Here is a 16,216-nt window from a genome sequence, read left to right as displayed (position 1 = left end):
ATAACCACAAGGGTGTTTCAGGTGTGTGTTTGTATTTCTTACAATGAAGCAGGCATTCGTCGTGAAGGAATCTGTAAATCAAACATGGGAAGTTTATAATGGTTATAATCAGGAAGGTATAACACTGTACCCTCGCATGACGGGGCAACGACCGTTGTTATACCACGGGTGTTGTGTCTCATACACCTCATGCCAACTTATGATTTATCACGTAATACCCAACTTTATACAACCCCTATAAATGAACACTGTGTCTAAACGACAAATGTTTCTTGCCCAAGATAACTATACCATCAAAGTTTATCAGCAAACTAATATCAAACTTACATGTTGGTGCAACTACTTGCTTGACTTTCTGCATCCACATGGGTTGCATTTGCACTTCTTTGGGTCACAGATACATTTTCCGCCCTCTGTAAAGAAAATGAGGTTTAGTTGCTATATCTGGGCAAATGTTGGGCTATTTAAAATGTAATTGCCCACAGTCGAGTTGCTGTAGCTATTGCAGTGTGGAATTTTGGTTGGTTTGGTCATTTATATTGTACGTCACTTACCGGAGCATTTACATTTAGTGCACGGATCCATCGTATTGAGATAACAAGCGTTCAACAAACAACAATATAACCAACTCTGTAGCAAAAATAGAAACAGTTTAAACATTTTGTTTAAGAAAGTAAATTTCACAATACGCATATAGCCACAAAATATATAAGCATATCACGCATAATATAAAGTTTAATAATTTAAAGCAAAGATAGCTCGCCCCGGTAATAAAACGACCAAAAAAAAAACATCTACACCCCGCGTTGTTCAGCGTAGATACTTTTTTCGGTTGTTCTTTTGAGTGACATTTATACTTTAACGTAGCTCTCATCGTTTTAACAAAAATCAAGAAATATTTTTGCCCACAACTAATCAAAGGTGGCGATGCAATGATGCTTTCATAATTAATCCTGGCATATAAATCTAAAATAATTCGTGACTAAGGTTCGTGTTGTTTTCACAACGAAGATCCGGAAAATGTGATTCACAGCAACCACGCGTTGTGGCGTCCGGTAGCGATCGTGATGTGACGTAACAGTGATCTATATTGCAAAGCGATTTAAGATTGTGACTTTCAAATTAAAAGATTTATTTTATTTACCTCGAAAGGTAAACAAGTTTTGGGGATATTTATAAATTCTACCAACGACAGTCGTTACAACACGGGTGTTCTATTACCTCGTGCCTGCTTACGTGTTACCACGTATGTAACTTTGTGGGTGGTTGTTGGCAATTTTGACAACCCGTAAGTGACGACTGAGCAATAGTAGCTTAATGTCTTGCCAAGGACAGATCCGCCCATACTGAACCTCGTACAGGCAATCAGTTTGCCCGCCATGGTAGGATTCGAACTCAGGCACAACATGACCCTAACACTGTTACAATGAAGGTGACACGACGCTTCAATGACGACAAGCATTGCGTGACCATCCCTTGCGGTCTGTTTACGTCATAAACGTAGCGATTCGCTCGATTAGTCGCTCGTGTTCGCTTGCAACTGAGAGTATTTGTTGCAAAGTCATGGCGGATAACGTAGCTTATAACTGTACGGAGGGGGGACCTGTTCTTACTGTAAGTTGGTGAAGTATAGTTATAAATGACGTAATTGAGTGTTAACAATTTGGAATCTAGTTTTTAAAATTAAGTCGAAAAATGACGTTAGCATACCAGGAAATCTCGTGAAACAGCCAAGCTTTTAAATAAGAATTGTTTAAATATAATTTATCAATAAAGCGTGTCGTGATGAGTTAACGACTTTGGCTTTATATCTAACTTTCAACAATTCTTTATTTGAATTAAAGATACTAGATGTCGTAATTGTACTTTAATAACTGAAAATTATTTCAAAGTTTTTTATTCCAGAGAAATAGAAGGGGAGCCAATATCGAAACAACGATCACCAACGCAGGTGAGATTGGCTTGGCCGTCTTCTCATATTGTTTACAATCACCATATGCGGGTTTACTAAGCAAAACATCCGGTAGCGTAGCTATAACTAAAAACAACAAACAAGTTTCGATCACGTCCGGTTTTATACGATAGAACTAAGACTACGAATATACGTTGTTATTGCCAATATATATAGTGGGGTCGGGGAAGATGGGACACCTTTTCATTCTATTTTCTTGTCCCGTTTGGTATTAAACAAGGAACATTAAAAAATAATTATAAAACTGTATCCTCAGCATGACTCCTATATACCTTTGTTTACTGTTTAAAATACGATCAGGATATTTGGATATTATGTGCCAGCGCCTACTATCTGTTCTAACCCAAAAGATTACTTGCAGGTTATCTTACAGTTAATTTTAAACACTTTATAAATGCAAGATAACTCTGATACTCTCTTTGCAACTAGCATACACCTTCTATTTTAAATGAAAATTCAAATTAAACTGTATACTATGTTTACATCCGAACTTTGGATAACAATGGGACAATAATGCTGTTTGTGACGTATAATAAGCCTTCTAATTTTTAGCTGGACTGTCAGTCATAAATCATTTTAATAAATTAACGGATGCTAGCAAGCACGGTATAGTACATAAACCAATAAACTTTCTCTGGAAAACTTGGTATATACGTACAAACGTCCTATACAGGTCGTTTTTTTATCAGGGTATACACCTGCAATACACAGGCGCTGCAATAGATTTACCACGCAAGTAATTATGTTGCCAAGGGCCGAGTCGTAATCAATTAAAACGTGGATAACATCCGCCAATATTGCTACGGGCATAATGCCATTTAGAATTGTCCCCTCCGATATAAACACTGTAGTTTTATTAGTCTGGAAGAAATCGTAAAAAGTTCGACTGACACACGGCGAGACACCAGCAGAGTTGCCGCCTATGGACATATACGCCCACAATGGTAGTAGCCTCGAACCCGTAATTTCTGGGTTAATTTATTATACGTAGTTTCGCCTGCCACGATTGCATGAGTTTAATACATATCATTTCCTGTCTTAGATGGCATACATGCACCAACAAGCAGACCTTTACTAAGCTTATCATGGAACAACATCAACGTAAAAGTTCCCCAAGCTACTCAATGCTTTGGAAGGATAAAGAAACCAGAGAAAATAATTCTTAATAATGGTAATAGCCTATTGCTTGTTATCAACCATATTATAACTCGACAATGAGTATGTGGTGTATGAACACACCATTTTTGTTTGGTGTATAGAAAGACACCCATGTTATAACTTGACAGTGAGCATGAGGTGTATGAATACACCATGTGTGTCAGGTGTATACGAAGACACCCATGTTATAACTCGTACAGTGAGCATGAAGTGTATGAATACACCATGTGTGTCTGGTGTATAGGAAGACACCCATGTTATAACTCGACAGTGCGCATGAGGTGTATGAATACACCATGTGTGTCTGGTGTATAAGAAGATACCCATGTTATAACTCGACAGTGCGCATGAGGTGTATGAATACATCATTTGTGTCTGGTGTATAAGAAGACGCCCATGTTATTACTCGACAGTGAGCATAAGGTGTATGAATACACCATGTGTGTCTGGTGTATAAGAAGACACCCATGTTATAACTCCTACAGTGAGCATGAGGTGTATGAATACACCATGTGTGTCTGGTGTATAAGAAGACACCCATGTTATAACTCCTACAGTGAGCATGAGGTGTATGAATACACCATGTGTGTCTGGTGTATAAGAAGACACCCATGTTATAACTCCTACAGTGAGCATGAGGTGTATGAATACACCATGTGTGTCTGGTGTATAAGAAGATACCCATGTTATAACTCGACAGTGCGCATGAGGTGTATGAATACATCATTTGTGTCTGGTGTATAAGAAGACGCCCATGTTATAACTCGACAGTGAGCATGAGGTGTATGAATACACCATGTGTGTCTGGTGTATAAGAAGACACCCATGTTATAACTCGACAGTGAGCATAAGGTGTACTACACTTTATAAACTATGTTATAATGGATGACATCCTTGTTACAGTAAGTGGATATGCTGAACCAGGCAGGTTACTTGCCATCATAGGATCTAGTGGAGCTGGTAAATCAACTTTACTCAATATGTTGACTTGGAGAAATAAAAGTCAACTTTATATGACTGGGGATGTAGGTATCTGTTTGTGGGGTTGTTACAACTTGGTGGGTAATTTGTTTGGTTTAGATTCTTGTAAATGGTGTTTCTATGGGAGCGGATATATCAAGTATATCAGCGTATGTGGAGCAAGATGATTTGTTTATGGGGGAGCTGACAGTGAAGGAACATCTCATGTTCGCTGTGAGTAATATATCCATATATGATGTAATCAGCTTTGTAAAAAACTGTGTGAAAAAATTGTAGTGTTCATTTTAAAGTATGACACTAATTCACAAAAGCTTGAAACTGTATCATATTTAATAAATTTGCTATTCCAAATGGGTCTTTTAGTAAGGCATATTGGATTTAGGTCAGAGTTGGTAAATATACTGGTATATGAACAGTGAATAACAGTTGATATCTCATAAACAATACCTAAATATTAACTGCAAATAACAAATCAACATTAAACTGTATCAGTACCTATAGTAGCTTGGGTCCCAAATAGTTTTGGGACCCATTAATGTTTTTACTTTGTCCTTTGAAAACATTTATTATTATTATTGCTAATAATCAATATCGGCAAAAATTACTTTTGTAAACCAATGTTGTTGTGTGTACCCACTGGGAAGCGGCAACCTGAGATATCTGGTGGGGTTCATGTGGTAGCGCCCTGGGTGTTGGGGTAATGGACAAAGTGAAGCCTAAATCCTTAAGTGCAATGGAGTGACTTGCTGTAGGATCCCATCCATATACAATATAATGAGCATATACATTGAGGTAATGGTCCAACTTCAAATTGAGGGTCCACTGACCTGCCACACCTTCATAGAATAACTTACTAAATTTAGGATTTGAAAAATCATCATACATCCCAACAGGCTCGACTGCAAATGTCACCTGATGTCTCCGATGAAACCAAGTCCCGACGTGTGCATGAGATCATGAAGCAATTAAGTTTGAAGCGTTGTGAAAATACTACCATAGGAACTCCTGGTACAAAAACATTGTCTGGGGGGGAGAAGAAAAGATTAAGCCTTGCTACTAAGGTGTGTTAAAACTGGTACTTAGTGCTTTTTCCAGTGGTTACTCCCTCCTGAGTGTTTATTGGGTGCAACAAAAAGGTCTTTAATGGTCTTGTTTGCTTCTGAAGCTGATTGCTGCATAGTTGTGAATAAAATAACAGACATGATTCGAAATATGGTAAAACAAATTTATATTGTTGTATTAAGGATGCAGGGGGTGTTAAGTGTCTCCAAAATGGGCCACGTACCATAAAAGCTTGAGAAAAAGTGACATAGCTGTTATAACAGGAGTTACTATGTATGTAACTTCATAGGACATTACTATTTTGGGGGATATTTTCTATAATTATGGCTGACAATTAAGATAACCTGTAGCACTTTAATAAATATTACTAAGATTAAATCTCACTTTACGAGATGTTCAGTAAAACTTAAATTGTTGCCATTAGTTGTTGACCAATCCTTCGATTATGTTTTTTGATGAACCAACTTCGGGACTCGATTCTTACCTGGCGAGGATGATCGTTGATTCAATGAAGACGGTGGCCAAGTCAGGTGAGTTTCATCTACTTCTTAAACATCCTTTACATCCGGACACACAGGATGCACCGTTATATGCACCATCCATCAACCAAGTTCAGAAGTTTTCGAAATGTTCGATGATTTGATGATTCTTGCAATGGGACGAGTGGTTTACCATGGAGAGATACCCGGCGCGTTGCAACATTATGCTGAGTATGTTAGATAAGGTTTGATGATATCATCATTGTTATTATGACATCATTATCAGCAATGGGTTCCCATGTCCGAGGAATTATAATCCCTCTGATCATTTTATCATGGAGATCGCCATTGTTCCTGGGGAGGAAAAACAATCAAAGTGAGTACGGCATTGTGATGTCATAGCGAATGTTATTTGATCTTCGCTAACATATTCAAAGGTCTAAAATAATTCTACGTTCTGTTACTTACAGAGCAAGGACAATAAAATTAATTGAAAGTTTTGAACAAAAGAATTCTCCAAAGAAACATTCAACGGAAAATGGAGAATCTATTCTGGTATTTACACAAAGTACTATGACATCACAGTTGATTAATTGTTTTCATTGTTTCAGACAACAATTAAATCTTCTGGATCAAAGTCGCCATATAAAGTCGGTTTTGTGTCGCAATTCAACGCTTGCTTTATACGAGCTATCAAAACAACATATAGGAACGATGTGGTCAAAGCAAGATCTGTTATTAACATTGTATGTGCGGCTTATTAGGTGTAATTTAATAGAGGTCTCTGTTTATTAGTGCCACTCACATGCCCACAGTCGAATTGTTAAACCTATTGCAGTGTGTGGATAAGCAGACATGACTTTTGGTCGGTTTGGTCATTTATATCCTCAAGGATCTGAACTTACGTGACTTATCCATGGTTGCCACTCCCATGCCCGCAGTCGAATTGTTAAAGCTATTGCAGTGTACATGTGTACATAGGCGGACATGACTTTTGGTTGGTTTGGTAATTTATATTTTTGTGGGTGGGAACTTGAGTGACTTATCTATAGTTGCAACTCCCATGCTCACAGTTGGGTTGCTAAAGCTATTGCAGTGTGTGGATAAGCAGACATGACTTTTGGTTGGTTTGTAATTTATATTTTTGTGGGTGGGAACTTGAGTGACTTATCTATAGTTGCAACTCCCATGCCCACAGTTGGGTTTGTTAAAGTAATCGCTTGTGTGGATAAGAGCTAACACAAAAAAAATTAATCATTAACCCCTAAAACTTTTACTTTTAGCTTCAACCTATATTATTTGCGTTGGTGTTCTTGCGTCAATATGGAAAACATTATGTCAGCTCAGAAGTGAGTGACATCATCGGTCTGATCTTCATCACGACCTTAAGTTTGTCCCTTAACTTTGTGTTCGGGGTTCTTTATGTGAGTTGGGTGGATTTAATTATTATGAAAGTTTGACAATAAAGATTTTTAGACTGTGGCTGCTGATGTATCTATATAAGTAGACGGTGACACTACTAATTGGGTGACACTGCTATTTATCGCTTGTTTAACAATGCAAAACATGCACCTATCTAGTACTGTTCTACTTTAAACATATACAGCCTATATAGGTTAATTTTTGAAGCCTTTAACTTAACATTAAGTGACATGCAAAACATACTGTCACAAACAGGACAAGTCAACCCCATAAACATACTAACCAATGTTATTACATTTACTTATATTAAACATTTGGACCTAACTACCATTCTATCATTAATCATTATGACATCACCTACCAGTCGTTCCCACTTGAGATCCACGTATTCAAGCGTGAATACTTCAGTGGAATGTATGGAGCTGCACCTTACTTCTTATCAAAGAACTTGGCTGAGCTACCAACCTATATCATCATACCTTTTATATATGCGACACTGCTTTACTTTATATCAGGTTAGTGTTAAATCTATAATGTATTTCTATCCTTGATTAAACTTACCCTATAATTTAAGTTTGTTATTGTTTGATTGTTTCTGTTATTATCAAATCCCCATTCTTGCAATGCAATATATACAAACCATGACTAGTTGCAAAAGTCTATTGATTTGTTGAGTTAATTCCAGAGTCCGTACATAAACAATCTGGTTAATTCAACATAAACAACTATCTTGGTACACACGTATTTGTTTACGCATATTTTAATTTCAACATTTATGTAGGTAGCCTTTCCTTATAACTGAGTTCACTAGCGCCAGCAGGGCTGTTTTAAATTTATACCTCTAGTTCTAACCCCTTGTTCTTCCAGGTTTATTCCCAGGTTGGCAGCAATACATGAACTTCTGCCTTGTCATGATATTGCTAACCAACACTGGGATATCGTTCAGTTACATGATCGCATGCGCAACGCCGAGCTTGAACCTAGCGATCGCTGTTGCACCCCTTACTATTATACCTCTTGTCGTATTTGGAGGATTCCTAACCAACAATGGGTATTATTACGTCATAGAGTAAATTCTAAAACATCCTTTATAACGTGACATTGCAGAAACCTTCCAGTCTTCTTGGATTGGATAAAGTATTTGTCTTGGTTCTTTTATGCAAACGAACTGCTTAATATTAACCAATGGGAAAACGTTGGGTTTTTAGGTAAGATGTACGTCCACAGTTTTGTCTGATTTTAAATACCGACAATTGCTTCACTGCAAAAACCCACAAAGTTACATACATGGTTACTTGCAAGTGGGCACGAGCTGTATAAAACAAAGCATCCGTGTTATACCGACTGTCACCACGCGAGAAAAATAAGTTACATTCATTCAATAGTTGCCAACATTTTATTCTAACTATTGCGCCAGGTTGTCCACAATTCGCACCACCCAATGCAACCATAGTGGACACGAGACCTGGTCCTTGTTTATTCGCTAACGGACAAAGTGTAATAAGATCTTTAAACTTTAACGTGGTAAGTATAATAGGTTGGGGTAAGATGGGAAATTTCTTTCATTTCCTTTTCTCATCCTTTGGCAGCAAACAAAGAATATTTACATAATTATATAACGGTATCGTCACAATTCTAAAGAGGAGTTGTTTTTGATTGTTAAAAACATGATTGGGAAATATGGATGCCAACGGTATCCATCTTACCCCATAGTACAGGAACCATCCACCGCTGTCGTTACAATTGGTGTATGTCCTAGTATTCTAATGACTACCATGGATAAGTCCTTTAAGTTCCCACCCACGAAGATATAAACGACCAAATCAACAAGTTGTCTTCTTCCCCAGGATAATTATTACCGTGGCATAGGTTTGATGTTCACCCTACTGGTGGCGTTCCGAGTGTTCGCGTTCGGTTTTATGCTTCGTCGAGTTCGGGAAAGTGAAAGATGAGCTGTGTGACATCATCATGCCGTGTTTGATCATGACGTCATAATCATAACAACGTATATTTGAAATGTAAATAAAAAAAGACTAACTACGTCGGAAGTTTGGTTTTTAGGAACATTAACAAACTTTAGATAAAATTTGCAACTCCATTGGTTTATTTTGTAATGTCGCTAAAGAATTTGTGATGCACCAAAGTGTAAAGTTTTGTACAGAGGTAATCTTTCGCTTGAGGTAAACGCATGATCAGCGCATGTACGATGTGTGACACGTGTGCAACCTGGCGTCACAATGTGATTTGTAATTTAGATTGTTGGATAAATAGTGACGTCATGATGAGAAATGTTGATTACGTCACAATCCATCAACGGGTTGGTATTCTTGTTCGAAAATAAAGCGCGACGAACGCGATGACGCGAAACCCGATAAACAGAATGAACATACAGCCCACGTTTAACGATATGTCGTTCTGTTAAAATAAAAGTGATTATTACGTAACAATGGGTAGATTTGTAGAATACAAACTGGGTCAATGTCATATGACGTCATCACATCGTAACCATTGTTGAAACACGTGGCGTGGGTTTGTGACGTCATATTAGAAGAAGGACACACTGCAAGAATAGTTAAAGTTTACAATAAAACAAATGGGAAATTGTATAAACATATTGAAATGCATTAAACTGGCCTTTCGGTATAAAACGGTTAATATATTTAAAACATCAGCCATACGACAAGAAATCATTGGGGTATGATAAAGTTATTAAACTGTAAGAGTCAATTTCAATATTACATGTGTCTGGTAGCAAAAGATGTCTGGCAGCAAAAAATAAAATATTAACTTGTTTCAAATATTTATACAAACCAAAATGATCCACTGCGTTCCATTGGTTGTAAAGAGCAATCTCATAAGAAAAATAAAACCAGGAAATATATTTTATCCAACTCAGAAATGCGGGGGTGTTGCTGTAAATAAGTATTGGTATGTTATTTCAATGTTAACAAACTATATTACGAATGATTGAACTTGTTTATCCTTGAATGGCTGGAAAACGACAGTCGTTATAACACAGGTGTTCTTTTCATAAACCTCGTTCCCGCTAATTACGACTTAGCATGTGTGTAACTTATTCATCCTCGCATGGAGGGGCAATGACAATAGTTATAACACACGTGTTGTTACATACACTGTTCCCCCTTGCTTATAAGTTAATTTGCCATCCGGGTGAAAACGGTGGTGCAATAATAAAATAAACGTTTTCAGCAGACAAGCTACTTCCAATTTTACTCCAAACTTAAATGCATCAACAACAGAGTTAAAATTATGTTATTAACTTGTGTGCAGCGCCATAGCACTTTAACCCAGAGGTAATAGGTTCAATGCTCTTCGCTGCTACCACTGCGGGCGTTTGTGTCCTTGAGAAGACCATTAGCAGGAATTGTTTTAAGCCAGTGGACACTATAATGGGTTGTCCAAACAGAACGCCCGAGTTTAACGAAAGTTATTTTCCGGCCACGTAAGAATAAAGTAAATTACATTCATTTATTTAACTCACCCACTACGAAGGAAGAGTCCAGAGAACAAGAACAGCGGCATTATAACAGCAGGTGCTATAATTAAGGCCATAGCCTGGTTTGCCGCTAAACAAGATATCATGTACCCGAACGAAACACCCGTGCTGATCACCAACACCACGAATAAATAAAAGTAGAAGAAGTTTGCCGCGTGTGGGTAGAATCCAGCAAGGAAATAGACGGTCACGCACATGAATATTGGGTAGAACGCATAGACGGGCATCTCGGCCAAGTTCTTTGCAACAAAGTAAGGACCAGAGGAATACATTCGGTTGGCGTGTTCACGACGAAACACCAGAAGTTCACCGGGGAAAGACTGAAAGATAAAGCTTAGATCAATGTGGGGTATGTTTGGTGGACGGTATGCTACAAAACCTAAGTTTGATTTATATATATGAATACAGTAGGGTAGGGAAAGACGGGACATCTTTAGCACATTATATTTAAATATCCTGATCGTGTTTTAAACAATTAACAGCAGTCTATGGGAGTCTTGAAAATATAATTTTATAATTCTTTGAATGTTCTTTATTTACTACCGAATATGAAAAGAAAACAGAACAAAAAGGTGTCCCATCTTCTCTCACTCCACCCTAAAATAGCGAAGATCAAACTAATTAAAGCAACAAAAAGAAGGGAATTAGCAGTAAAACAGTATTTGCTAAAACTGAATATAGACCCATTTTCAGGTCGGCATGATCTATATTATGCAGAACCAACTTCATTTGATTTAATTATGAGAATAGCCAACATACACAAACCATTAAACGATAATAATGCATCAGGCCTAAATCCCGGGTTCCATTGCGTGCCTCACTGTAGGCCCTCACCCACATAGAATAGAATGTACATATACAATGTTGGGGTAATGGGACAACTCTGGTCTGAATCCCAGTTTCCATAGCGTGCCTCACTGTAGGACCTCACCCATATAGAATAGAATGTGCATATACAATGTTGGGGTAAGGGGCCAACTCTGGTCTAAACCCCACGTCCCAACGCAAACCACACCGTCCTCACCCATATAGAATGTACATATACAATGTTGGGATAATAGATCAACTTTGGACTAAATCCCAGGTCACATTGCATGCCCCACAATAGAGCCATATAGATTACCCCACCATAGATACAACACACACGCTACTTACATTTAAAATACCAAAGGTGGCTCCAAGACTTGTGTTAAGAACAACCAGGAACAAACACCCATTGATATCTCCCACCTCAGTGGAAAGATAAGGAGCGCGGAAAGTACGAAGGTAGATTAACCCAAACACTATTCCAATGAACTGTGGATAGATAAACAATAGAATATAATAAGTGAAGATCCATTATTTTAAAAACAAAAAAAAGTACATTGTAATGTACAGTATAGTGGGGTAGGATGGTACATTTAAAGTTAAACCATATATGGCACATACTATAGTAAGGTTGGGGTAAGATGGATACCTTTAGCACCTAATATCTAATATTTTTGTATCATGATTTTAACAATTTTTAACTCTTTCAGAGTCATAAATATGATATATGATAACATCTTTAACAATTAAAAAACTCACTGCAGAACAAATTAGTTAAACAGAAAGTTTTGATTCAAACTTACCAAGTTTTCAAACATCTTTATTTTCAACGCTGGGTTACGTCGTGTTAGCTTGGCAGCGCGCACCAGACACGCATGGAACTGCGTCAAATACCCCGTGTTGTAGTGATTCTGTTTCACTTTGGACTTTTGTATCATCTGGAACAACATAACATGGTGGTGGCATGCAAGTTAGGGTGGTGAAGCAATCAAAGTAGGTAAAAACTGTCTTATCATTTGATTTAATACTTTTTTCAATGTATGTAATTATTTTCTGTTGTTTTTGTGTTGTTTATTTAAAAAGAGATCTTAAAATTGAAAATGTTTTTAAAAGTGCAGTTTAGCATACAAAAGGCTTCTAGCAGAAATGCAGAATCACAGTTATAACAAAGCTAATAAAGTTTTATGGAACTTCTATTCATTAAAAAAATTTTTTACCATAATTCTGGTAACTGTTTCTTTACGATTTTCAAAGTACAAATGCCAGAATATTTCTTTCGGAATTACAATAGACTCCATGGCAACAACATATACATATTAAAGTTAAGGTTAGCACACAAAGCCTTATGATCAACCCTCCCACTTCCACTCTCACCATTTCTCCTCCTCCTCTTATCTTCTCCTCCTCAAACATCTCATCCACTCTCATCTTAAACGAGGAAACTTCGTAACTTTCCGTGAGCTTTCTAATACGAGCTCTGTGTTTACAATCAAATTAAAGTTAGTTAAGGTTCGCAAGATTGTCACAATTCAAATCTTCTTTGTTCATTCTATATGTATGAGATTGTACAATGATACATGCCATGAGATCTGTGGTTTAAGGCCTGTTGGCTTAAGCACTGTTTAATAATTATGCAGTTAACATTAGCTGACATCAAGATGGTGTTGGTGTCTTTTTACGCTTGATTTAAAACTTTGTAATAATAAAATTGGTTATGATATTATACATATTTGTTATGACATCACAATGCCGTACTCACTTTGATTGTTCTTCCTCCCCAGGAACAATGGCGATCTCCATGATAAAATGATCAGCGGGATTATAATTCCTCGGACATGGGAACCCATTGCTGATAATGATGTCATAATAACAATGATGATATCATCAAACCTTATCTAACATACTCAGCATAATGTTGCAACGCGCCGGGTATCTTTCCATGGTAAACCACTCGTCCCATTGCAAGAATCATCAAATCATCGAACATTTCGAAAACTTCTGAACTTGGTTGATGGATGGTGCATATAACGGTGCATCCTGTGTGTCCGGATGTAAAGGATGATAAAGAAGTAGATGAAACTCACCTGACTTGGCCACCGTCTTCATTGAATCAACGATCATCCTCGCCAGGTAAGAATCGAGTCCCGAAGTTGGTTCATCAAAAAACATGATCGAAGGATTGGTCAACAACTAATGGCAACAATTTAAGTTTTACTGAACATCTCGTAAAGTGAGATTTAATCCTAAATCAAGTTTACTAATGTGTTGTCCAAATTCTCAGTCAAACATTACAAAAAATTAAAAATAAATCTAAAAATATATTCACCAACAAAATAACATACATGATAACTTGTAAGCTGGCACGAGGTATATGAAACAGAACACTTGTGTTATAATGACTGTCGTTGCCCCACCATTCGAGGATAAATAAGCTTTATACGTTGTAACTTGTAAGCGGGCACGAGGTGTATGATACAGAACACCCATGTTATAATGACTGTCATTGCTCTGCCATGCGAGGATAAATAAGTTACATTCATTCAAACCATACACAGCCACCTAACCTCAGAAGCGAGGCTTAATCTTTTCATCTCCCCTCCTGATATTGTCTTAGTAATCCCTGGTTTTCCAATCATTGTATTTTCACATCGATTCAAACACATCTGGTGGATAACTTCTTGCACACGAGCGCTCTTATTTTTGTCAGAGATGGAAGCATCCATTCTTAACCTGGCCTGTAAACAATGGGTTTGAATTGGGATTGTTATGTCATAGTAAATTAAGGAGAATCAACATAGTGATTGAGAATAAACAGTGTTGTTTATGTTGTATTAATTGTGTGTTAATTGCAACAAATGTTATTTGTGCAAAGCATATATGACTGGGTGGTTCTACATTAAAATAAATGTTACAATTAAATTATTAAAAATTAGTGGTTGTTGTACTGTTATTTACAAAGCTTATTACATAACTCCATATATGGATATATTACTCACAGCGAACATGAGATGTTCCTTCACTGTCAGCTCCCCCATAAACAAATCATCTTGCTCCACATACGCTGATATACTTGATATATCCGCTCCCATAGAAACACCATTTACAAGAATCTAAACCAAACAAATTACCCACCAAGTTGTAACAACCCCACAAACAGATACCTACATCCCCAGTCATATAAAGTTGACTTTTATTCCTCCAAGTCAACCTATTGAGTAAAGTTGATTTACCAGCTCCACTAGATCCTATGATGGCAAGTAACCTGCCTGGTTCAGCATATCCACTTACTGTAACAAGGATGTCATCCATTATAACAAAGTTTATAAAGTGTAGTACACCTTATGCTCACTGTCGAGTTATAACATGGGTGTCTTCTTATACACCAGATACACATGGTGTATTCATACACCTCATGCTCACTGTCGAGTTATAACATGGGTGTCTTCTTATACACCAGACACACATGATGTATTCATACACCTCATGCTCACTGTCGAGTTATAACATGGGTGTCTTCTTATACACCAGACACACATGGTGTATTTATACACCTCATGCTCACTGTCCAGTTATAACATGAGTGTCTTCTTATACACCAGACACACATGATGTATCAAGTATCATACACCCCATGCTCACTGTAAAATTACAACAACAAAGATGCTGGAAAACAGCCATGTTGAACAACGTTGGGAGTCCAGCTACACCCAAACAACCACAAACACTCACCATCTTTCAAAATCTTGGTTTCACTCTTCACCACCTTTCCCCTGCAGTTTTTCACCTCTTGTGCACTGACGTTGATCTTGTTCCATCTTAACCGAACCTTAGGAGGCTGTTTCGCGATACACGCGCTTTCACCTGTGACGTAACAAGCAAAAATAACGCTACACATTTAATAGAAAGTACAGCTCGGGTATTCCCCTTCGTAATAATCACCATTGTTAAATTCAATTGAAATCTTGGCTTGTTCTGTTCCAGAATTAGTCTGTCGAATCTGAAAAGATAGTTTTTTAAGTAACATTTGCAATTGTGGCGGAATTGTCTCAATACATCCCGTTGCCGGATACTTATAAACTTATATAGTAGGTTAAAACGGTCCATATAATTGCGTTGTACTGATCTAATTACCCACACGTTCTACGTATATACCACTGGCCGCTTGTCTTTTAAACAATAAAAGGCTTTTAATTTCATTTAACAACACGAATTTCGCGGCTAAACGTAGTGACGTCCTAACCCAACCAACGCGATATGATTGTGACGTAACAAAAAAACGCGACCGGAAATAAATATTCTAGAAACAACTCACCTTTGTCTGCGTTTCCTGTTCAAATGATATGTTATCTGTCATTGTTATTCTCTCTAGAACTGTAACCTTAATTACGTAACAGTAACAATATCTACGTCATAATATAAGTACAATGTCATACAAGTAGTTGCATACGTGTTAGCTCATAACAAGTACGAGGTGTATAAAATAGAACACCCGTGTTATAACGTCCGTCGTTGCCCCGCTATGCGAAGATAAACAAGTTACATTCGTTCAACAAAGCCAACTATGCTTGTTGTTGCAAAATATTGGCAGCGACCCTCAGAATACACGCATGGACAAGCATGAACTATCTTGCCAGCGCCGTAATGTCTCATGTTACAACACAGCCACCGTTGGGGCCTCACGGTGGGTGAGGGGTGAGGTTACGCCTCATTGAACAACAGCTTTAGCAGTTGCAAAGTAAAGGCCATGAACATAGATACCAAAGTATAGACCTGTTGCAACTCGACGCCTAAAGTGACGTCACATAACCCAATCCCAAT

At 37.5% G+C, this 16,216-nt stretch overlaps 2 protein-coding genes across 3 annotated transcripts; one reads left to right on the top strand and one right to left on the bottom strand.

The window, feature by feature from the left end:
- Positions 1–540: 540 nt before the first annotated feature.
- Positions 541–9,172, top strand: LOC149727597 (protein white-like). Of its 2 annotated transcripts, XM_089888517.1 has the most exons (17): positions 541–1,614; positions 1,906–1,951; positions 3,015–3,143; positions 4,034–4,155; positions 4,211–4,324; positions 5,005–5,172; positions 5,598–5,703; positions 5,751–5,883; positions 5,939–6,028; positions 6,123–6,207; positions 6,264–6,398; positions 6,936–7,076; positions 7,439–7,589; positions 7,942–8,125; positions 8,182–8,282; positions 8,492–8,598; positions 8,922–9,172. In XM_089888517.1, the coding sequence occupies exons 1-17, from the start codon at positions 1,564–1,566 to the stop codon at positions 9,024–9,026; spliced, it is 1,968 nt and encodes a 655-aa protein (XP_089744643.1). In that variant the 5' UTR covers positions 541–1,563; the 3' UTR covers positions 9,027–9,172. The 2 variants fall into 2 exon arrangements, with proteins under 2 accessions (XP_089744643.1, XP_089744644.1); XM_089888518.1 differs by lacking the exons at positions 541–1,614; positions 1,906–1,951 and adding an exon at positions 2,776–2,916.
- Positions 8,490–16,122, bottom strand: LOC149727596 (protein white-like). The gene is made up of 16 exons (XM_089888516.1): positions 15,711–16,122; positions 15,338–15,395; positions 15,128–15,259; positions 14,564–14,685; positions 14,395–14,508; positions 13,963–14,133; positions 13,483–13,588; positions 13,303–13,435; positions 13,158–13,247; positions 12,773–12,875; positions 12,202–12,336; positions 11,747–11,887; positions 10,577–10,911; positions 9,886–9,986; positions 9,546–9,634; positions 8,490–9,489 (listed from the first exon to the last, which is right to left on the bottom strand). Exons 1-16 carry the CDS (start codon positions 15,750–15,752, stop codon positions 9,385–9,387), a joined length of 1,977 nt encoding a protein of 658 aa, XP_089744642.1. The 5' UTR covers positions 15,753–16,122; the 3' UTR covers positions 8,490–9,384.
- Positions 16,123–16,216: the final 94 nt, after the last annotated feature.

This window comes from Ciona robusta, chromosome 11 (assembly GCF_009617815.1).
Source record: "Ciona robusta chromosome 11, ASM961781v2".
In the NCBI taxonomy this organism is placed as follows: domain Eukaryota; kingdom Metazoa; phylum Chordata; class Ascidiacea; order Phlebobranchia; family Cionidae; genus Ciona; species Ciona robusta.
This window is presented reverse-complemented; position numbering and strand designations above follow the sequence as displayed.

Bases quoted from the DNA above. Each gene is read 5' to 3' on its own strand.
- LOC149727596 (XM_089888516.1), bottom strand. From the start codon at position 15,752: ATGACAGATAACATATCATTTGAACAGGAAACGCAGACAAAG. The intron at 15,396-15,710 runs GTGAGTTGTTTC...CTATCTTTTCAG, and splicing joins AACAGGAAACGCAGACAAAG to ATTCGACAGACTAATTCTGG. The intron at 12,876-13,157 runs GTGAGTACGGCA...TTGTAAACACAG, and splicing joins GGGGAGGAAGAACAATCAAA to AGCTCGTATTAGAAAGCTCA.
- LOC149727597 (XM_089888517.1), top strand. From the start codon at position 1,564: ATGGCGGATAACGTAGCTTATAACTGTACGGAGGGGGGACCTGTTCTT. The intron at 1,952-3,014 runs GTGAGATTGGCT...TTCCTGTCTTAG, and splicing joins AACAACGATCACCAACGCAG to ATGGCATACATGCACCAACA. The intron at 6,029-6,122 runs GTGAGTACGGCA...TGTTACTTACAG, and splicing joins GGGGAGGAAAAACAATCAAA to AGCAAGGACAATAAAATTAA.